Genomic DNA, 23091 nt, shown 5'->3' on the forward strand with positions numbered 1-23091 from the left:
TCACTTGCTTTGCCAATGTAAACACGTTTCCCATACCAATAAAACTATTGAATTGAATTGGGAGAGAGAACGAAAGAGAGAGAAAGGGAAAGAGAGAGACTGGGAAAGAGAGAGACCGGGAAAGAGAGAGACAGGGAAAGAGAGAGACCGGGAAAGAGAGAGACAGGGAAAGAGAGAGACCGGGAAAGAGAGAGACAGGGAAAGAGAGAGACCGGGAAAGAGAGAGACAGGGAAAGAGACAGGGAAAGAGAGAGACAGGGAAAGAGAGACAGGGAAAGAGAGAGACCGGGAAAGAGAGAGACTGGGAAAGAGAGAGACAGGGAAAGAGAGAGACAGGGAAAGAGAGAGACCGGGAAAGAGAGAGACCGGGAAAGAGAGAGACTGGGAAAGAGAGAGACTGGGAAAGAGAGAGAGACAGGGAAAGAGAGAGACAGGGAAAGAGAGAGACCGGGAAAGAGAGAGACCGGGAAAGAGAGAGACAGGGAAAGAGAGAGACCGGGAAAGAGAGAGACAGGGAAAGAGAGAGACCGGGAAAGAGAGAGACAGGGAAAGAGAGAGACAGGGAAAGAGAGAGACCGGGAAAGAGAGAGACCGGGAAAGAGAGAGACCGGGAAAGAGAGAGACGGGAAAGCGAGAGACCGGGAAAGAGAGAGACCGGGAAAGAGAGAGACCGGGAAAGAGAGAGACCGGGAAAGAGAGAGACAGGGAAAGAGAGAGACAGGGAAAGAGAGAGACCGGGAAAGAGAGAGACTGGGAAAGAGAGAGACTGGGAAAGAGAGAGACAGGGAAAGAGAGAGACAGGGAAAGAGAGAGACTGGGAAAGAGAGAGACAGGGGTATTGTGGAGGGATCTGAGTAGAATATCTCTGTGCCACCTGAGCCTGTTCAGTTGTAAATCTCCCTCTACTAACACCCCACCCCTCCCTCCCATCCCTCCCTCCCATCCCTCACTGCCCTCATCCTCACATCCTGCTGCTCTCCGCACCACAGCCCCACACCTCACCCCAGCCCTCCACACACACCCCAACCCAAAGCCCCACAGCCCAGCTAGCCACCAGAGCAGTGGGGTGCAGCCAAACCCACCATCTGTATGTACACCATCACCGTGGAGGAGGGAGCCACACAGAGACAAAGAACAAACAAACACGCACATACACACACAAAGGCAGACGTGTCAACAAAGACGGTAATATATCTGAAAATAACACTGACACACACACACACACACACACTGGCACACACACACTGACACACACACACACACACTGACACACACACACACACACACACACACACACACACACACACACACACACACACACACACACACACACACACACACACACACACACACACACACACACACACACACACACACACACACACACACACTGGACACACACACTGCACACACACTGGCACACACACTGGCACACACACACACACACACACACACACACACACACACCCCTCTCTGCTACACCAGAATGCCCTTCTCTGTCTGGCTAGTCTGTCTAAATCAATACCCCCCTCACCGACAGACAACCCTAAGCGTGCCGGGGAGGCTCCCTCCTCACAAACACACAAACACACACCCTCCCCCTCCATCACAAGCCTGTTGATGGGCGGCTGTGTTATTAACTCTTCACATGCAGACTGGAGAATGGTTCTCATTACTGGTTACAGTGTCAGAGGAAGACAGGCAGAGGCAGATGCAGGGTCCACGGAGACAGACAGACAGACAGACAGACAGACAGACAGACAGACAGACAGACAGACAGACAGACAGACAGGCCTGGTTCTCTAACTGCTTTAACGTTTAGAGACGAGACTCCTTGTTCCAGCCCCATCATTCATAACCACTTTGAATGAGCAGAACCAGAACTACAGCGGTCACATACAACAGTGTGGTGGGGCCCCTTCTGTCTCTCTCTCCGTCTGTGTGAATGACTGACTGAGAGGAGGGGCGCCAGGTAGCAATCAACCACGATGTGACGGCGGCCACCGTGCCCTCCATTACAACGCAACTTTTCTCTGCCGCTTGAGCCTCTGTCTCTTGCGAGGCCAAGAGAGGGGAGTTATGCTGAGAGTCACAGTGAGAGGGTCAGGATGCACCCACACACACACCCTGCTCTGTTGTACACCTCCTAAATGCCAGAATTGCTCTATAATCTTAGAGGGAGGCCATGACGGTCCTGGACACAGCGTGGGAGTGCCATCTATGTAATTCCCTCTTCTTACTGTAGCCCCCTGACTGAATTACAGAACAAAGAAAGGAGAGGAGAGCCCACAGTGGCGACGGTATGCAATGGAGAGACTGGGAGGGGAGATGAGGGGACCTGCTTTCTGCCTGCTCTGGTTTATTTCTCTACCATAAGCCACCTCCAACGTTGCTTTAGAGAATTTTGCAGTACGTCCAGCTGGCCTCACAACTCGCAGATACGTGTATCAGCCCAGGGCCTCCACATCAGGCCTTTTTCTCCTGCATGGATCGTCTAAGACCAGCCACCAGGACAGCTGATGAAATTGAGGAGTATTTCTGTCTGTAATAAAGCCCTTTTGTTGGAGAAAAAAATGCATTCTGATTGGCTGGACCTGACTCCCCAGTGGGTGTGCCTGGCTCCCATTGGGGTGTGCCTATGCCCTCCCAGGCCAACCCATGGCTGTGCCCCTGCTCAGTCATGTGAAATCCATAGATTAGGGCCTAATGAATTTTATTTCAATTGACTGATTTCCTTATATGAATTGTAACTTAGTAAAATAGTTTAAGTTGTTGCATTTATATTTGTGTTCAGTATAGCTCATTAAATTACTTCACCAATCAGTGTGGACAGAGCAGGCAAGCTAGTTGTTTACATGCAGCCTATGGCACAAGATGTGACTGAAATTGTGCAGGTGGGGAAGCCCTGGGCATCTTGTTATGACATGCATTATCCAAATTAGGGTGTAGAATTATACCGAGTAGGAGCGGCTTCTGTGGAGGAGTTTTCAATGTCCTTTAAGCTAGCGAGCTAACAACATTTTGTTTGCAGAGTGGCACCAGAATTAAAAACACATCTTACCTTTTTGTAGTTAATAAATCCAAAGTGATATGTGATAACTAGGCCCTATCCTTAACTAACACTGAACAAGTTCATCCATTCTTCTGTAGCTAAATAAAAAATCTTCTGAAGCACGTGCGTAACGTCAGTAACCTATGGTTACGTCAGTAGAGTCAGTAACCTATAGTAACATCAGTACAGTCAGTAACCTATGGTAACGTCAGTACAGTCAGTAACCTATAGTAACATCAGTACAGTCAGTAACCTATGGTAACGTCAGTAGAGTCAGTAACCTATGGTAACGTCAGTAGAGTCAGTAACCTATGGTAACGTCAGTACAGTCAGTAACCTATGGTAACGTCAGTAGAGTCAGTAACCTATAGTAACATCAGTACAGTCAGTAACCTATGGTAACGTCAGTACAGTCAGTAACCTATAGTAACATCAGTAGAGTCAGTAACCTATGGTAACGTCAGTAGAGTCAGTAACCTATGGTACAGTCAGTAACCTATGGTACAGTCAGTAACCTATGGTAACGTCAGTAACCTATGGTAACATCAGTAGAGTCAGTAACCTATGGTACAGTCAGTAACCTATGATAACGTCAGTAACCTATGGTAACATCAGTAGAGTCAGTAACCTATGGTACAGTCAGTAACCTATGGTAACATCAGTAGAGTCAGTAACCTATGGTAACATCAGTAACCTATGGTACAGTCAGTAACCTATGGTAACCTATGGTAATGTCAGCACAGTCAGTAACCTATGGTAACGTCAGTACAGTCAGTAACCTATGGTAACATCAGTAACCTATGGTAACATCAGTAGAGTCAGTAACCTATGGTACAGTCAGTAACCTATGGTAACATCAGTAGAGTCAGTAACCTATGGTACAGTCAGTAACCGATGGTAACATCAGTAACCTATGGTACAGTCAGTAACCTATGGTAACATCAGTAACCTATGGTACAGTCAGTAACCTATGGTAACATCAGTAACCTATGGTAACATCAGTAACCTATGGTAACATCAGTAGAGTCAGTAACCTATGGTACAGTCAGTAACCTATGGTACAGTCAGTAACCTATGGTACAGTCAGTAACCTATGGTAACATCAGTAACCTATGGTACAGTCAGTAACCTATGGTAACATCAGTAACCTATGGTACAGTCAGTAACCTATGGTAACATCAGTAACCTATGGTACAGTCAGTAACCTATGGTACAGTCAGTAACCTATGGTAACATCAGTAACCTATGGTACAGTCAGTAACCTATGGTAAAGTCAGTAACCTATGGTAACATCAGTAACCTATGGTACAGTCAGTAACCTATGGTAATGTCAGCACAGTCAGTAACCTATGGTAACATCAGTAACCTATGGTAACATCAGTAGAGTCAGTAACCTATGGTACAGTCAGTAACCTATGGTAACATCAGTAACCTATGGTACAGTCAGTAACCTATGGTACAGTCAGTAACCTATGGTACAGTCAGTAACCTATGGTAACATCAGTAACCTATGGTAACATCAGTAACCTATGGTAACATCAGTAACCTATGGTAACATCAGTAGAGTCAGTAACCTATGGTAACATCAGTAACCTATGGTACAGTCAGTAACCTATGGTACAGTCAGTAACCTATGGTACAGTCAGTAACCTATGGTAACGTCAGTAACCTATGGTACAGTCAGTAACCTATGGTAACGTCAGCACAGTCAGTAACCTATGGTACAGTCAGTAACCTATGGTAACATCAGTAACCTATGGTAACATCAGTAACCTATGGTACAGTCAGTAACCTATGGTACAGTCAGTAACCTATGGTACAGTCAGTAACCTATGGTAACGTCAGCACAGTCAGTAACCAATGCTTCCAAAGGGGGACGGGCAAGTAGCCTAAACATCTACACACACTGGCAAAGACTTTCAGCTGGCAGGCAGAAACTAGAATATGTTTCTGAGTGACAGACTGAGAGCTTTGCATAGGCGTTTTGTGTTGTTTTTTGGGGGTGACTAGAAAAAAATGCTTGGAACGTAAAATACCGTTATTAACCGGTTCCCATGCTGTTAAAATTACAGTTATTTTCAGGAACAGTATGGATCGCTTTCGTTCCTGTTCCGTTTCTGTTCCTTGAATAATTACATTATTTTCCGGTTTTCAGTTCTGTTCTCTGAACCTGTTCAAACCCCTGTGTTGCATTATTTAGAACCCATTACCGCGTGAGTAAATCAATGTGTTTGTACATCAGCGTTTTTCAGTGTGTAGTGTTATGATGAGACAAGAGAGCTAGAGAGAGAGAGAGAGGTAAAGAGAGGTAGAGAGAGAGAGGTAAAGATAGAGAGGTAAAGAGAGAGAGGTAGAGAGAAAGGTAGAGAGAGAGAGAGAGGTAAACAGAGAGAGGTAAAGAGAGAGAGGTAGAGAGAGAGAGAGAGAGAGAGAGAGAGAGAGAGAGGGGGAGAGAGAGTAAGAGAGGTAAGAGAGAGAGAGGTAGAGAGAGGTAGAGAGAGAGAGAGAGAGAGAGAGAGAGAGGAGAGAGAGAGAGAGAGAGAGAGAGAGGTAGAGAGAGAAAGAGGACTGGATGTGCAGTTGTGCACACAAAACAATATATTGTTTTTGGTGAGCAAACATGTCTGTTTTTCTCAGCTTTGTCTCCAAGGGGGTGTCTGTTTCAGTAGTGGGGTTGTCAGAGAGGTTATTGAGTATTTACGTGTGTGTGCGTATGTGTGTGCCTGTGGGCCTCGCTGCACAGTGGTCTTCACCATGCTCTCTGACACAGATGGAGCTTACCTCTCCCCCTACCTCTCCCTTGCCCTCCCCTATCTCTTCCCCTACCTCTCCCCTGCCCTCCCCTACCTCTCCCCCTGCCCTCCCCTACCTCTCCCCCTGCCCTCCCCTACCTCTCACCTGCCCTCCCCTACCTCTTCCCCTACCTCTCCCCCTGCCCTCCCCTACCTCTCCCCCTGCCCTCCCCCTCCCCCTGCCCTCCCCTATCTCTTCCCCTACCTCTCCCCCTGCCCTCCCCTATCTCTTCCCCTACCTCTCCCCCTGCCCTCCCCTACCTCTCCCCTGCCCTCCCCTACTCTCTCCCCTACCTCTCCCCCTGCCCTCCCCTACCTCTTCCACCTATCCCTCCCCTGCCCTCCCCTACCTCTTCCCCTGCCCTCCCCTACCTCTTCCCTGCCCTCCCTACCCCTGCCCTACCTCTTCCCCTGCCCTCCCCTACCTCTTCCCCTACCTCTCCCTTCCCCTGCCCTCCCCTACCTCTTCCCCTATCTCCCCTGCCCTCCTTCCCCTACCCTCCCCTACCTCTCCCCCCCCTACCTCTCCCCCTGCCCCTACCTCTCACCTGCCCTCCCCTGCCCTTCCCTACCTCTCCCCCTACTCCCCCTGCCCTCCCCCTACCTCTTCCCTTGCCCTCCCCCTCTCCCCCTACCCTCCCCTACATCTCCACTCTGCCCTCCCCTACCTCTCCCCTACCTCTCCCCTGCCCTCCCCTACTCTGCCCTCCCTACCTCTCCCACTGTCTTCCATCTCAACTCTGCCCTCCCCTCCCCTGCCTCTCCACTCTGCCTCCCCTACATCTCCACTCTGCCCTCCCCTACATCTCAACTCTGCCCTCCGCTGCCTCTCACCCTGCCATACCCTACCTCTCCACCTACCTCTCCCCTACCCTCTCCCCTGCCCTCTCCTACCCCCCCCCTCCCCCTCCTCTCCTGCCCTCCCCTACATCTCCACCTGCCCTCCCCTACCTCTTCCCCTACCTCTCCCCTGCCCTCCCCTACATCTCCCCTGCCCTCCCCTACCTCTCCTTCTGCCCTCCCCTACATCTCCACTCCTCTCCCCCTCTCCCCCTGCCCTCCCCTACCTCTCCACTGCCTCTCCCTACCCCCTGCCCTCCCCTACCTCTCCCCTGCCCTCCCTACCTCTCCCCTGCCCTCCCCATACCTCCCCTGCCCTCCCCTACTTCTCCCCCTGCCCTCCCCTACCTCTTCCCTACCCTCCCTACTCTCCCTCTGCCCTCCCCTACTCTCCCCTGCCCTCCCCTACATCTCCACTCTGCCCTCCCTACCTCTCCCCTGCCCTCCCCTACATCTCCCTCTGCCCTCCCCTACCTCTCCCCTGCCCTCCCTACATCTCCTCTCTGCCCTCCCCTACCTCTCCCCCTGCCCTCCCCTATATCTTCCCCCTACCTCTCCCCCTGCCCTCCCCTACATCTCCCTCTGCCCTCCCCTACCTCTCCCCTGCCCTCCCCTACCTCTCCCCCCCTCCCCTCCTCCCTTGCCCTCCCCTACATCTCCACTCTGCCCTCCCCTACCTCTCCCCTGCCCTCCCCTACCTCTTCCCTACCTCTCCCCTGTCTTCACCTGCCCTCCCTACCTCTCCCCCCCTGCCCTCCCTCTGCCTCTACCTCTCTGCCCTCTGCCCTCCCCTCCCCTCTTCCCCTACCTCTCCCCCTGCCCTCCCCTCCTCTCTACCTGCCCTCCCCTACCTCTCCCCTGCCATACCCTACCTCTCCCCTGCCCTCCCCTACCCTACATCTCCACTCTGCCTCCTGCCCTCCCCTGCCCTCCCCTACCTCTCCCCTGCCCTCCCTACATCTCCACTCTGCCCTCCCTACCTCTCCCTACCTCTCCCCTCCCCCCTACATCTCCCTCTGCCCTCCCCTACCTCTCCTTCTGCCCTGCCCTCCCCTACCTCTCCCCCTACCTCTCCCCCGCCCTCCCCTACATCTCCACTCTGCCCTCCCCCTACCTCTCCCTCCCTACCATCTCCACTCTGCCCTCCCCTACATCTCCCCTGCCCTCCCCATACCTCTCCCCCTGCCCTCCCCTACATCTCCACTCTGCCCTCTCCCCTACATCTCCACCCTCTGCCCCTTCCCTAACTCTCCCCCTGCCCTCCCCTACCTCTCCATCTCCCCCTGCCCTCCCCTACCTCTCCCCTGCCCTCCCTACATCTCCTCTCTGCTGCCCTCCCCTACCTCTCCCCCTGCCCTCCCCTACATCTCCTCTCTGCCCTCCCCTACATCTCCTCTCTGCCCTCCCTACCTCTCCACCTGCCCTCCCCTACATCTCCTCTCTGCCCTCCCCTAACTCTCCCCCCGCCCTCCCCATAACTCATCTCCCTCTGCCCTCCCCTACATCTCCTCTCTGCCCTCCCCTACCTCTCCCCTGCCCTCCCCTACCTCCCTCTGCCCTCCCCTTCTCCCCTGCCCTCCCCTACATCTCCTCTCTGCCCTCCCCTAACCTCTGCCCCCCCCTAACTCTCCCCTGCCCTCCCCTACATCTCCTCTCTGCCCTCCCCTACCTCTCCCCCTGCCCTCCCCTACCTCTCCCCTACTTCTCCCCCTGCCCTCCCCTACATCTCCTCTCTGCCCTCCCCTACCTCTCCCCCTGCCCTCCCCTACATCTCCACTCTGCCCTCCCCTACTTCTCCCCCTGCCCTCCACTACCTCTCCCCCTGCACTCTCCTACATCTGCCCTCTGCCCTCCCTTAACTCTCCCTCTGCCCTCCCCTACACATTTAGAAATATGGGTTCCAAAATGGTTCCTCGGCTGTCCCCATAGGAGAACACTTTTTGATTCCAGGTAGAAACCTTTTGGTTCCAGTAGAACTCCCCCTACCCCCTACCCCCCCACCCCGAGAGCCACATTGAACTCACTGCTACAGTTTGTCATTAATCTATGCAGTTGGCAACCGGTCCAGGGAACACATGCTGAAACACATGTATGAGTTTCCTTAAGTGCATGAGGGTGATAGTTTGTAGTGTGATTTCCTTTACGGTCCTTTACGGTCCTTTAAAAAATAAATAAAACACTTCCCACATAATAATAGAGTCTTGTATTGCTTGTAGGTTTGATTAATTATTATATATATTTTCAAAGAAGCGTGGATAATCATTATTTGGACCGTATAGATTAATTAGCCAACTCTGTTTATGATCCAATAACATATTTAAAATATATATATATATTTTATTTATTTCACCTTTATTTAACCAGGTAGGCCAGTAGAGAACTAGTTCTCATTTACAGCTGCGACCTGGCCAAGCAAAGCAGTGCGACAAAAACAACATCACAGAGTTACACATGGGATAAACAAACGTACAGTCAATAACACAATAGAAAAATCTATGTACAGTGTGTGCAAATGTTGTAAGATTAGGGAGGTGTGACACCAATCAGGCCCCCAAGGACTGGATTTGCCCAGTCATGTGCCATTACAATTATTACTGGTTATACTTATTTCACCATAATGAGATACAAGTTTCAATTATATTTATCATAATATATGTTAGTAAAATGACAATGAAAAGTACCATAATGATTGAGTGTCCATACAGCTGTACTGTGATATTTGCATTGCTACTAAGTCAATCTCCAATTTTCCTCTACTATTCCACCCGCTAAAACTTTCCCTCGTTCCCAAGTTTGGTTGTTGTCCCAGTGACCGACAGAACACCCCCGTCCCCCCGCATCCCAGGGCCCCTGAGAGCCCGGGACCCATCCTTCACCCACAGAACAGAGTACCTTGGTTATGTAAACTCATAATTAGCATTATTCAGACCAACTGGGTTCAAACGGCGGTCATCAGATGCCACACGGCAGGCCTCCCCCTCTCGGCAGGCCTCCTCTCCTCACCTCTCCTTTCTCCTGTCTGTCAGTCTGTTGGCTCTTTCTGATGCCAGAGATATCCACAGTGTGAAGAAGGGAGGATGGGCAGCCTGGGGCTTTAGCACTGTCTATCTGGGGTCAGGGGTGGCAGGATGGGGCTGGCACTGTCTGGGGCAGGTCTCTCCAACCCTGTTCCTGGAGAGCTACCGTCCTAGAGGTTTTCGCTCCAACCCTAATATAGCGCACCTGATTCTAATAATTAGCTGGTTGATAAGTTGAATCAGGTCAGTTACAACTGGGGTTGTAGTTAAAACCAACAGGAGGGCAGCTCCCCAGGAACAGGGTTAGAGAGGCCTGGTCTAGGGTAAGAGGGGTGGCAGAGTGGCATGCTGACTGACTCCTCAGGAGGGATAGTGGGTAGTTGGAGCTCATTGGCTCTGCTTGGCCGGGCAGCAAGGGTGGCGCCGTGCCCGCTGTGGCCTACTTTCACACTGCTATGATGTCACAGGACCCATGTGTGCCAGGGGGCACAATCTCCTCTTCTCCTCTTCTCCTCTCGTCCTCTATTTTTCTTGTTTTATTTTCCTCTGAACTGGCAGAGCTGCTCTGTCAGAGCATATTCTTGTTAGACATATATAGTATTCTTGTTAGACATATATAGTACCTCTGACATGCAGTATGTAGACATATATAGTACCTCTGACATGCAGTATGTAGACATATATAGTACCTCTGACATGCAGTATGTATACATATATAGTACCTCTGACATGCAGTATGTAGACATATATAGTACCTCTGACATGCAGTATGTAGACATATATAGTACCTCTGACATGCAGTATGTAGACATATATAGTACCTCTGACATGCAGTATGTAGACATATATAGTACCTCTGACATGCAGTATGTAGACATATATAGTACCTCTGACATGCAGTATGTAGACATATATAGTACCTCTGACATGCAGTATGTAGACATATATAGTACCTCTGACATGCAGTATGTAGACATATATAGTACCTCTGAAATGCAGTATGTAGACATATATAGTACCTCTGACATGCAGTATGTAGACATATATAGTACCTCTGACATGCAGTATGTAGACATATATAGTACCTCTGACATGCAGTATGTAGACATATATAGTACCTCTGAAATGCAGTATGTAGACATATATAGTACCTCTGACATGCAGTATGTAGACATATATAGTACCTCTGACATGCAGTATGTAGACATATATAGTACCTCTGACATGCAGTATGTAGACATATATAGTACCTCTGACATGCAGTATGTAGACATATATAGTACCTCTGACATGCAGTATGTAGACATATATAGTACCTCTGACATGCAGTATGTAGACATATATAGTACCTCTGACATGCAGTATGTAGACATATATAGTACCTCTGACATGCAGTATGTAGACATATATAGTACCTCTGACATGCAGTATGTAGACATATATAGTACATATATAGTACTCTGACATGCAGTATGTAGACATGTATAGTACCTCTGACATGCAGTATGTAGACATATATAGTACCTCTGACATGCAGTATGTAGACATATATAGTACCTCTGACATGCAGTATGTATACATGTATGTGTACTATCTTTGACATATTTGCCAAAGGGCACGTCAACTAAGACCCTATCGGATTGTCTCCAGCATACTCCCTCTCTTTACTTCTGAGAAGGAGAGAGAGAGAGAGAGAGAGAGGCTGTATATTGTATATGGTCCCTGTGGTGGCCTCAGAGCTAAGAGAGTGGTCAGTGTGGTGAATGTCAGAAGGAGAGAGTGGATTTGTGGGAGTGTGTGTGGGCAGCGGGATGTAGTAGAAGTGGCCCCTGGCCTTATGGAGTGTCTCCGTGGGTTTAGCAGACCAGATTACAGAGGGGGGTGACGGGGAACAGGCAGGGTTAAGGCTGGTGGATGGGGAGTTGGGATATACAGGGTCACCAGCCATGGACTGGTCAATAGTAGATTGTTTCCCCTTTGAGAATGGTTCTTTTCTCCCTCCCTCATTTCCTTTCTCTCCTCCTCTCTCTCCCCCTCCCGCTCTCTCTTTCTGAAAGCGAAGTGTGTGGATGGTGGATGATCGATGTGTCTCATTCCAGTGACGTGGTGGGCTGGCAGCTCGCATAAAACATGGATGTGGGTTAAGGGGTGTAAGGGTGTAGGTGGCAGGCTGTCCCAGAGGTGCCAGCTGTTTACCACTCTGTGGAGAGAGGGGGGTGGGGGTGCCAGGCCTGTTGCCTTGGTAACGGCTGTTGGAATTGCTTCCTCTCTGCATTCCTGGCGACAGCAACGGTGGGTTTCTGAATACTGGAACACATCTGGCTTCACTCACACACATTTTCTATCCTTGTATCTCCTTTTTCCCTTTCTCCTCTCCCTCCATCCATCATAGAGGTGCCGTGTGCATGGCTGGGTCTCAGGACAGCATGGCCAATAGAGGGTTAGAATGAAATGACCGCTCAGAATGACCGTTTATCACGCATGTACAGAACCAGCTTAGAGGAATCCTCCTGCTTTCTAATGCTCATATATTGTAATTCTCTGCTGTGTGCTGGTCCAAAGAGCAGTAACCTCTTTCCTGTGTGTGTGTGTGTGTGTGTGTGTGTGTGTGTGTGTGTGTGTGTGTGTGTGTGTGTGTGTGTGTGTGTGTGTGTGTGTGTGTGTGTGTGTGTGTGTGTGTGTGTGTGTGTGTGTGTGTGTGTGTGTGTGTGTGTGTGTGTGTGCGCGTGCGTCAGTGTTTCTGTTACAAAAATGTGGCGCAGAACACTTGACCAGCAGCTATTTAAGATATTGGACATTTGAGAAATTTACCAGACTGATATGCATTGGGTGTATAACTCCATTAGTGCGTCCAAATTCTGATGAGCACTTTGGACATTTAAGAATAACTTTTTACATTAACTTTTCCTCAGCCAACAAGATGAGTAAGAGCAACAAAATCACTAGCTATTTATTTCATTTTTTAAACCTTTATTTAACTAGCATTTTTTTTTACACCTTTATTTATCCTTTATTTAACTAGGCAAGTCAGTTAAGAAGACATTCTTATTTTCAATGGCGTCCTAGGAATAGTGGGGTTAACTGCCTGTTCAGGGGCAGGACGACAGATTTTTACCTTGTCAGCTCGGGGATTCGATTTTGCAACCTTTCGGTTACTAGTCAAACGCTCCAACCACTAGGCCACCTATGTCAATCTACTATCCCCATTGCAGAAAAGTTGACCTATTCTATTGGCCAGCTCGTCGAGAAAGAAATGGCCTATTCCAAACAGACTCTCAGACAGTTGTGGGACGATAGATCCCAAATCCATACAAGCAGTAGGCCTATGCTACATAACAAACGTTAAAAAGCAATGAGTCTGATGCAACAGATCAGAACGGTTAGGTTAAAACGTTGATCAACTCCGTATTATTTCTTCACATTATAAGCGCAGCAATGCGGACAAGGCAGTAGGCTACATGCAAATGTTTGTTCCATAATGCAATTAGCGGGGAAACGGGTTTCATGTGACAGAGAAGAAAAAATCAGATTGAAATTGAACAAGTAGAGGAGATCTAAATATGAAACAACTAGCATGGGTTGTTAACATGACCAAGATTGTGCCTTTGGCTACTGGACAATGAAAGACAGTTGATATAAAATAATTGCCTCCACAGATATGGTCCGATTTCGGCTAGGCTACTTTGAAGCAAGGTAAGACATGCCTCATAATATTGTAACGACCCTGGGTTTATAAGCGCGGAAATCGCATCTGCCGCATGAGCGTGCTATTGCGGCGCGCTGGACTTCGGCCTAGGAGGTCGAGGGTTCGAGACCTGCTCCCTGCCTGTTTCATTACAATATGTAGGTTTCAGGTTTCAAAACAATGAAGTATGTGTTTTCATGCAGACAGATTCTCCGCTAAGGCGCTCTATCTGTATGCTGTACGTGTGTGATAAATAAGATGCTTAACAGATATACTGTACACACGCAGCAATTTAATTAACCTATAGACCGATTAGCATGACCAGTTAAATGTATTTAAATCGACTGGTATTTCCGTAAGTAAAAGCCATTATTTCTCTGTGGGATGTTTTTCTTCTTCTGGACAATTGGCCAGCGGCAATTTGATTAATTTATCGGCCGAAAGCCAGCTATTACCGGCTAACGGAAACCCTGGTGTGTGTGCGTGCGTGCGTTTACTCTGAGCCGACATATCAGTCTTTCTCTGACGGTGCTGATGATCTGTCCCTATGTGCTCTCTTTTCATATCTCCATCTCTCTTGCATTCCCTCTCTCCTTCGTTCTGTTCTGACAGCTCTGTCTGCTCAGCCACTTCTCTTTTACTTTCTCCCTCACTCTCCCCTGCTATTTCTTTCCCCCTCACTCTCCCCTGCTATTTCTTTCCCCCTCACTCTCCCCTGCTATTTCTTTCCCCCTCACTCTCCCCTGCTATTTCTTTCCCCCTCACTCCCCCCTGCTATTTCTTTCCCCCTCCCCCTGCTATTTCTTTCCCCCTCACTCTCCCCTGCTATTTCTTTCCCCCTCACTCCCCCCTGCTATTTCTTTCCCCCTCACTCTCCCCTGCTATTTCTTTCCCCCTCACTCCCCCTGCTATTTCTTTCTCTCTCACTCCCCCCTGCTATTTCTTTCTCTCTCACTCTCCCCTGCTATTTCTTTCCCCCTCACTCCCCCCTGCTATTTCTTTCTCTCTCACTCCCCCTGCTATTTCTTTCCCCCTCACTCCCCCCTGCTATTTCTTTCTCTGTCACTCCCCCCTGCTATTTCTTTCTCCCTCACTCCCCCCTGCTATTTCTTTCTCTCTCACTCTCCCCTGCTATTTCTTTCCCCCTCACTCCCCCCTGCTATTTCTTTCCCCCTCACTCTCCCCTGCTATTTCTTTCTCTCTCACTCTCCCCTGCTATTTCTTTCTCCCTCACTCTCCCCTGCTATTTCTTTCTCCCTCACTCTCCCCTGCTATTTCTTTCCCCCTCACTCTCCCCTGCTATTTCTTTCTCTCTCACTCTCCCCTGCTATTTCTTTCTCTCTCACTCTCCCCTGCTATTTCTTTCCCCCTCACTCTCCCCTGCTATTTCTTTCCCCCTCACTTTCCCCTGCTATTTCTTGCTCTCTCGTATTCTCTCTCTCTCTTTCTATTTCTCTCTCTACCAACCAACCAGCCCAAATGCAGCCCTCACCAACTCCGTGAACTGTATTGTTGGGGGATTTGAAGGACCACAGTCAGTCAGTAGGAAATATAATTGTGCTCTTGGGTAAAATGTTTATTTTTGGGGACATTTGGTCAGATTTGTTGCAGATGGGGAGGTTCAAGTCCCCAGTGAGACACCATGGGAGAGAATGAGGGATGTATTGTGAGAGGAAATGGTAGAATGATGACTTACTGGGAAAGATGTGTTGATCTGTGGCTGTCTGAAGGGTGGAAAAGATGAGTGATGAAATAAGTATATACACAAATCTGCAGCGTAAATGTTTGAGGTCCTCCAATCAGGGGTGAGGGTGGAGATTGGATTGTTGAGATCCTCCAATCAGGGGTGAGGGTGGGGATGGGACTATTGAATGTTTTGCTTTTCATTATTTATGTTTTGTGGTTTGGCTTCATGCTGTGAGCGGTGTGTGTGCTGGTCCTGGTAGTTATGAGTAGTTTCATGCTGTGAGGGGTGTGTGTGCTGGTCCTGGTAGTTATGGGTAGTTTCATGCTGTGAGGGGTGTGTGTGCTGGTCCTGGTAGTTATGGGTAGTTTCATGCTGTGAGGGGTGTGTGTGCTGGTCCTGGTAGTTATGGGTAGTTTCATGCTGTGAGGGGTGTGTGTGCTGGTCCTGGTAGTTATGGGTAGTTTCATGCTGTGAGGGGTGTGTGTGCTGGTCCTGGTAGTTATGGGTAGTTTCATGCTGTGAGGGGTGTGTGTGCTGGTCCTGGTAGTTATGGGTAGTTTCATGCTGTGAGGGGTGTGTGTGTTGGTCCTGGTAGTTATGGGTAGTTTCATGCTGTGAGCGGTGTGTGTGTTGGTCCTGGTAGTTATGGGTAGTTTCATGCTGTGAGGGGTGTGTGTGCTGGTCCTGGTAGTTATGGGTAGTTTCATGCTGTGAGGGGTGTGTGTGTTGGTCCTGGTAGTTATGGGTAGTTTCATGCTGTGAGGGGTGTGTGTGGTGGTCCTGGTAGTTATGGGTAGTTTCATGCTGTGAGGGGTGTGTGTGCTGGTCCTGGTAGTTATGGGTAGTTTCATGCTGTGAAACTCCGGCAGGTGGGGGCGAGCGCACCCTCTGACCAGAGCACCCACTGTGGGAGCGCACCCTCTGACCAGAGAAGCTACAGTGGGAGTGGCTATTTGTATTGTCTGTATTGTATTGTATTGTTGTTTTAAAGAAAAAATAGAATATGCATATACAGTACCAGTCAAATGTTTGGACACACCTACTCATTACAGGGTTTTTCTTTATTTTTACTATTTTCTCATTGTAAAATAATAGTGAAGACATTAAAACTATGAAATAACAAATATGGAATCATGTGGTAACCAAAAAAGTAGCCACCCTTTGCCTTAAACACTCTTGGCATTCTCTCAACCAGCTTCATGAGGTCGTCACCTGGAATTAATTTCAATTAACAGGTGTGCCTTGTTAATTTGTGGAATTTATTTCGTTCTTAATGTGTCCATATTATGGCAAGAACAGCTCAAATAAGCAAAGAGAAATGACAGCCCATCATTACTTTAAGACGTGAAGGTCAGTCAATCAGAAAATGCAAATAGTCTGGATAGCCATTTGATTAGCTGTTGTGGGAACTCCTTCAACACTGTTGGAAAAGCATTCCAAGTGAAGCTGGTTGAGAGAATGCCAAGAGCATGCAAAGCTGTCATCAAGGCAAAGGGTGGCTAAAGTGTTTAACACTTTTTTGTTTACTACATGATTCCATATGTGTTATTTCATAGTTTTCTACAATGTAGAAAATAGTAAAAATAAAGAGAAACCCTTGAATGAGTAGGTGTTTCCAAGTGTTTGACTGATACTGTATATAAACATTTAAAAATGAAAACAAAAAAACCCCATCAATTTACTTACATCCTGTAGCCAGCAAACATTGGAAACAAAATGAAGGTGTCCCCAACAGCATGGATGTAAACCTTCACATTTAAAGGTGTGAAGGAAATAAGATAATGCTTTATTTTGAAGGGTTCCCTGCGTAAAGAGCTCATTAAACATTCACAACCCATACAAAATACATTCATAGTCATGTAAGTGTGAATGACAGTTTTGCGTTGCTGCCTGTGTGTGTCTGGGCTGTAACCTGCCCCTCCTCTCTAATTACCTGCCCACTTGCCGGGTTCCTCTTATGGAGCTTAGACTACATTACGATTCACTTAGAAGAACGATACAATTCATTTATCATATAACTCTACCCGTCGTTGCTTATGGTAATGTGCCACCGGCTTCGTCTTACAGGGTTGTTGTTGGGGGAAGCAGGAGAAAAAGAACATTGAAGGGATATTAGATCAAATACCGTACAGTACATTATCTTTCTTTGTCTTTGTCATCCTTCAAAACATGTCCACTGGGTGGAGTGAGCATACACACACAGACAAACACTCTCACTCACACACACACACAGTCCCTCGGCTGTCCTCTCTTCTGGACGGGAGGACAGGCCTCATTGTGCTGTCTGTCCTGCTGTGTTGAGTGACTGCAGCGTGTGCTGAGCTGGCTAACAGCTGCTCTGCTCTGAGCCCCCTCTCCACCCCTCCCTCCTCATCTCTCCACCCCTGCACCCCCTGTCATTCTCACCTTCACTGTACAGACCCACACTGGACAACAAATCAATGTTCTCTCTCTGTCTCTCTGTCTAAATATCTCTATTTATGCCTGTTTTGTGTGTCGGCCTTTGTTTCTCTCTTTGTAACTTTTAGTATCTTCTCTGACACCGCCTTGGCTGGTGATGCTATTCCGTTATTAGGGCCTCCCTCCCCCTGGCCGGACAGCTGTATCCACATTTGAACTTTTTATGGCCTAGAAATGGATCTGCCTCAGTCAGCGAAAGTATAGAGTTTTGTGGGGAGAAAACTATTTTGACACACATGATACGGTTGGAGCTGTGAGTGTACCGTAATACCAGAGAATGACTTACTAGAACAATAACCATGTATTTATTTGTGTCTTCTCCTCTTCTTTCTCCCCATTCTCCTCCACTCCACTTCTCTCCTGGTGTTTGTGTGTGTGTGTGCATTAGTGGTCAGACTGTGCTGTGCTGTGTGGCCGGTGGTGTTACTGATGTGTACAGCCCCCTGTGCTGTGTGAAACTCATTACAGCCTGCCACCTGTTTGTCCTGGAGCACCCCCCCCCCCCCTCCACATCCACACGTCCTGCCCATCTGAGCTCCCGTGTGTGTGTGTGTGGGGGGGGGGGGGGGGTTAATGTAACAGGAGTGAGTGTGGAGACCCCTTCACACAGTACAGCCGCTATTGACGCCCCGACTTACGTGTCAATGGCTCCCTTTGTGTGCTGGGGGCCTCACTACAGAGCTAGGGGACAGGTGGGTAGCTATAGGGTCCCAGCCCCTGCCTCCTAACCCCGCCCAGCCTCTAAACCATCCCAGGGTGATAAAGCCATATACCAGGACTGTGTTTGGGGAAGACAGCCTCTTAAAGCACCAAAATGGGGTGTTACTCTGCCCCTCCCTCCCAGTGGGCCCCCAGTCTCACACCGGCCATCAATCTGAACAGAGAGACAGAATGAGACAGGGCTGAATAGAGAGAGGTTGGCCTTGTCTGTCAGAGAGCGTTGATCTGCTATGTTTGATTCTTGGAAATAGAAGATAATGTAGTTGGAAAGATAGTGTTGGAAGGATAATGCGTGCATCCATGTTGGTAGTGAACTTTCATGTTGTTTACTTACTCTGGCTGTAAAGCCATGTTGGTAGTGACTTTCATGATGTTTACTTACTCTGGCTGTAAAGCTAACAGCTTCTCTGCATTCACCCCGTGTCTCAACATTCTCTCTGTGTGTGTCCGCCTGTTGTGTGGCGATATGCTCTACAGTATGTGGTCTTTGTGCACTGGGGGTGAGTTGCAGGTGTGAGTGGAGCTGGAGCTGTCCTTTGGGCCTGAGGTGAAAAGACAGACATACAGATCTCCCAGCTGGCAGACGGAGCACTGAAAGGCAGAGTGAAAGATGCCGTATGGTGGTAGCCTCAGAAAAGGTAGAGGGAGAGGCAGAAGAGCTAGCTATCCTCAGCCCGTGGATCGCACTGAAGGGACGTGACACTACGTGGCGCAGATGTGTGCTTTTCACCACCTGGAGCAGGGCTGTCGTTACAGCAGACTGTGTGTGTGTGTGTGTGTGTGTGTGTGTGTGTGTGTGTGTGTGTGTGTGTGTGTGTGTGTGTGTGTGTGTGTGTGTGTGTGTGTGTGTGTGTGTGTGTGTGTGTGTGTGTGTGTGTGTGTGTGTGTGTGAATACTGAGCCAGTAGCCTTGTAAAGTGAGGTTTCCACATGCCTTCACTTAGATGTTCTAGTGGGGGTTTTGATTCCCAAAGCCAGTAATTAGAATGCATTAGTAAAGCAGGTCGAGCTAAAGTGCCACATTTAGTGGTGGAACCATACCATGGAGTTCCACCATGGTACTTTACAGAGATTGGAGGGAGCATCGATCACAGCTATTTTGTATTTAACCTTTATTTAACTAGACAAGTCAGTTAAGAACATTTTATTTTTACAGTGACGGCCTTCCGGGGGAATCCGACCTTGTCAGCTCGGGGATTCAATCCAGCAACCTTTCGGTTAATGGCCCAACTCTCTAACCACTAGGCTACCTGACTCCCCTATTGACCTACCTGGGCCGCGGCTCCAATGAATACCATTACCAAACACACCAAGACATGGCCAGGCATGGAAATAGAGCAATTTAAGTCAAGTGGTCATGTTTGGTGAGGGAGGTCAGCTGAGTTTGACCCCTTGTGGGAGTGTGTTCATGGTTTACAGTTGAGTGAGTCATGTTTTGATAAACCGTTGTCTGTTGCAAACATAAGCGATACAAAGGCAGTCTAGAGATCTCAAGTTCTTCTTAGCAGCTGAGTTACATGCAGCTATTTAGGCAAACATATGAAACACAAGCAAGATGCGAACAGGCAGTCAAAATAGAAATGGAATGTTCTTTTTTCATCGTCATTTAAAACATTGGCCAGTTATTTTCCCAGAAACCCTCGCTACGATATGGCGGCATAACTATGAATGTTATTATCCCAAATAGTAGGCAGTTTAAGGTAATAGTTGACAAATGACGTAAAGAAGTAGAGCTCCGGGCTCCTGGGCGATGCACAACGAACTCGGCCCTTGTCACACTGGTTAAGGGCTTGTAAGTAAGCATTTCACTGTAAGGTTTCACTGTAATACCTGTTGTATTCGGCGCATGTAACACAAATAACACTCAATAATCACTTGATGATTCGGTTACTGGTTAAGATACACGCTTGGCTACCTAGAACGTTCAGCTACCCAGAGGTGGAACAGCTAGGTAGAGAAGCGAAATAGCAGTTACTCGGGCCTGTGTGTGGTTAAAATGCAGATCGTTTTGTTTTGCCCCAATGTAAAACTCAAGTAGGAGATATTTGCGTGTCTAATCAGTGATTTCATGTTCTTTTCCCCCATCATGATTGCAAGCATTGGCTAAGCAGGAAGCAGAGGCAGTCACAGTAGCACGGTTATTTTTCCAGCAACTCTGGCTAGCGGCTACGATATGGCAGCAATTACGAAGACAGGCCGACATCACAAGGGGGAAAAACGGATTGTTTTTGCTCCAATGCAATGTGTAGGGACTGTGTGTCCTGCTTGTGCAGCTGCAATATCCGTTACAACAGACAGGGAAGGTTGTATAGCCTTCACAATACGTGTTTGTTCAAATCGCCGGCAGGCTTTTTATTTCAGCTGTTCAGAAGTCTGAGGCAGAGACACAGGCTATACGCCGTCACCATAGTTCAGGAGAGGGTGAGTAAAGAGAGGAAGCTGAGTGTGAGCAGCAGCACCACGCGTGTAAAATAACATCATATAAAATAATAAATAATAAAATAATAAATAATAAAATAAATAAATAATAAAATAACTTCATTGGGGAGGACAGCCACGTGGTAATGGCTGGAGGGTGAGTGAGTGGAACGGCGGCAACAACATTAAATCCATTCCATTCGCTCCGTTCCCGACATTTTGAGCCTTCCTCCCCTCAGCAGCCTCCACTGACATGCGCAGAACCTGATCCCTATTTGCCTATTGGCCTTGTTTTTATGGGTCAACAGTATTGCAGTGAATGCAAAACAGGAGTATTTCCGTTTCCACTGTAGATGATGTACAGGCCTCATTGTCTGATTCACAGCGGGTTTCCATGTCACGTCTGACTCGTGATGTAACTCAAGATAGTAACTGTATGGTAACTCTGCTGTGTGTCCCTCTGCGCTTCTTTCAGGTGACCCAGGTGCCTATAGAGTCATGTGATCAGTACGGGACGTGTGGAGAGTGCCTGAGCTCCGGTGACCCCCACTGTGGCTGGTGTGTCCTACACAACATGTGAGTATTCACCACACAACCACAAACACAAGCATCACCCGTTCGTTCACCTCTCAACCCTCGTCTCCCTTTTTACTGTTTAGTCCATCTACCTGGCTGCTCATTGGCTGACCATAAAGCCTACTGTTACCCTCAGTAACCTCTTCTCCGAGTGACACAAATTATAACACGCATTCGAGTCAGAGGTGCATCGGCCATCAGTTATAAAGCAATTGGTGGGATGGTTTATGACAGCCTGTGAACCGTGAATGAAAGGCTACATAGACTAGTCTACTGTATTCGTGGACGTGTATGTGGCACTTTTGAGTAACTACTGTCTTTCAGCTGTAGAGCCGGTTCAGAGCCAGGTGTCGGCCTGTGTCGTCTGGTGTTGAGTGACAGTTGGCCCGCTCTGCTGTGATGTGACTGAGGTCACTGAACTCTGCTTCACCAACCTATAGAGTCAGCGCTGCCTTCTGAACCATAGAGGCCATCAGTGACACCTGCTGGTGGCTGGCTCTTAGTACAAATCCCTTTACAACCCAAGGGAGAGTGAGAGAGAGAGGAAGAACGAGAGACAGTGAGAAATTGTTTGAGAGAGAGAGAGAGAGAGGAAGAACGAGAGACAAAGTGAGCGTGAGAAAGAGAGAGAGGAAGAACGAGAGACAAAGAGAGAGTGAGAAAGAGAGAGAGAGAGAAAGAACAAGCAACCCTGGTATGTCCAGATACACGTGTCTGTGATGAAAGTGAATAGATGGAACTGAAGGGGTTGTAGTTAGATGGTTTCTCTCTCTCTGCGTTCTATGCTGTATTTGATGAATAGCCCTGGCTAAACACAACCCACACTCTGAAGAAGAAGAAGAAGCTATAGCTGAATATATGTGTAGCTGCAATCATCATTATTGTAATGGTGACCCCTGCAAAGTGCACTTAAAGTCATTTACATCACTCCAAAACGGGGACAGGACAAATCATTTCCTGGAGACAAGGTAATTGAGCATTTGCACTCCTCCATGCAGGGATGCAGGCAGGGTGTTCTGGGGCGACAGTAACACCCTCTATTATTTTGGGTTAGCATGCCTTCACTGAGATCATTTAGCAGGCCATTAACATTTGCCTCATGGACTCAGTGGGCTCTGATTGTAATCACACTCATTCCTCTGTAGACCGGGTGCTGCTGATAATCCTGCTCACGCTGCGTTGTGGAACTGTTTATCCTTGCTGAGATGATGCTGGGAGGGAGATCAGCATTGTAACTGAGAGGGCAGCTGGGCAGGACTCAGGAGCAGCTGTTTTTGTGGTGTAATGGTGTGTGTGTGTGAAGAGGTCAGGCCCTGGTATTTCGTCAGATTACCATCTGCTGTCCTACACCATAGTGCCCTACTCTGCCCTACTCTGTCCTGCTCTGTCCTACTCTGCCCTGCTCTGCCCTACTCTGCCCTACTCTGTCCTACTCTGCCCTGCTCTGTCCTACTCTGTCCCTGCCCTGCTCTGCCCTGCTCTGCCCTACTCTGTCCTACTCTGCCCTACTCTGCCCTGCTCTGCCCTACTCTGTCCTACTCTGCCCTGCTCTGCCCTACTCTGCCCTGCTCTGCCCTACTCTGCCCTGCTCTGTCCTACTCTGCCCTGCTTTGTCCTGCTCTGCCCTACTCTGCCCTCCTCTGCCCTGCTCTGCCCTACTCTGCCCTGCTCTGTCATACTCTGCCCTACTCTGTCCTACTCTGCCCTACTCTGTCCTACTCTGCCCTACTCTGTCATACTCTGCCCTACTCTGCCCTACTCTGCCCTGCTCTGCCCTGCTCTATCCTACTCTGCCCTACTCTGCCCTACTCTGCCCTACTCTGGCCTACTCTGTCCTACTCTGCC

At 48.5% G+C, this 23091-nt stretch overlaps 1 protein-coding gene across 2 annotated transcripts in view; it reads left to right on the forward strand.

Annotated features, from left to right (window-relative positions):
* The window catches only part of LOC118360327 (plexin-A2-like), a 324415-nt gene that overhangs the window by 165237 nt on the left and 136087 nt on the right, over window positions 1-23091 (forward strand). For both annotated transcript variants that reach the window (XM_052482378.1, XM_052482379.1), the window contains exon 5: window positions 21146-21246. In XM_052482378.1, the coding sequence (XP_052338338.1) occupies window positions 21146-21246 (101 nt within the window). The remainder of the gene's footprint in view (window positions 1-21145; window positions 21247-23091) is intronic.

The sequence above is a fragment of the Oncorhynchus keta genome, chromosome 27 (genome assembly GCF_023373465.1).
Source record: "Oncorhynchus keta strain PuntledgeMale-10-30-2019 chromosome 27, Oket_V2, whole genome shotgun sequence".
In the NCBI taxonomy this organism is placed as follows: domain Eukaryota; kingdom Metazoa; phylum Chordata; class Actinopteri; order Salmoniformes; family Salmonidae; genus Oncorhynchus; species Oncorhynchus keta.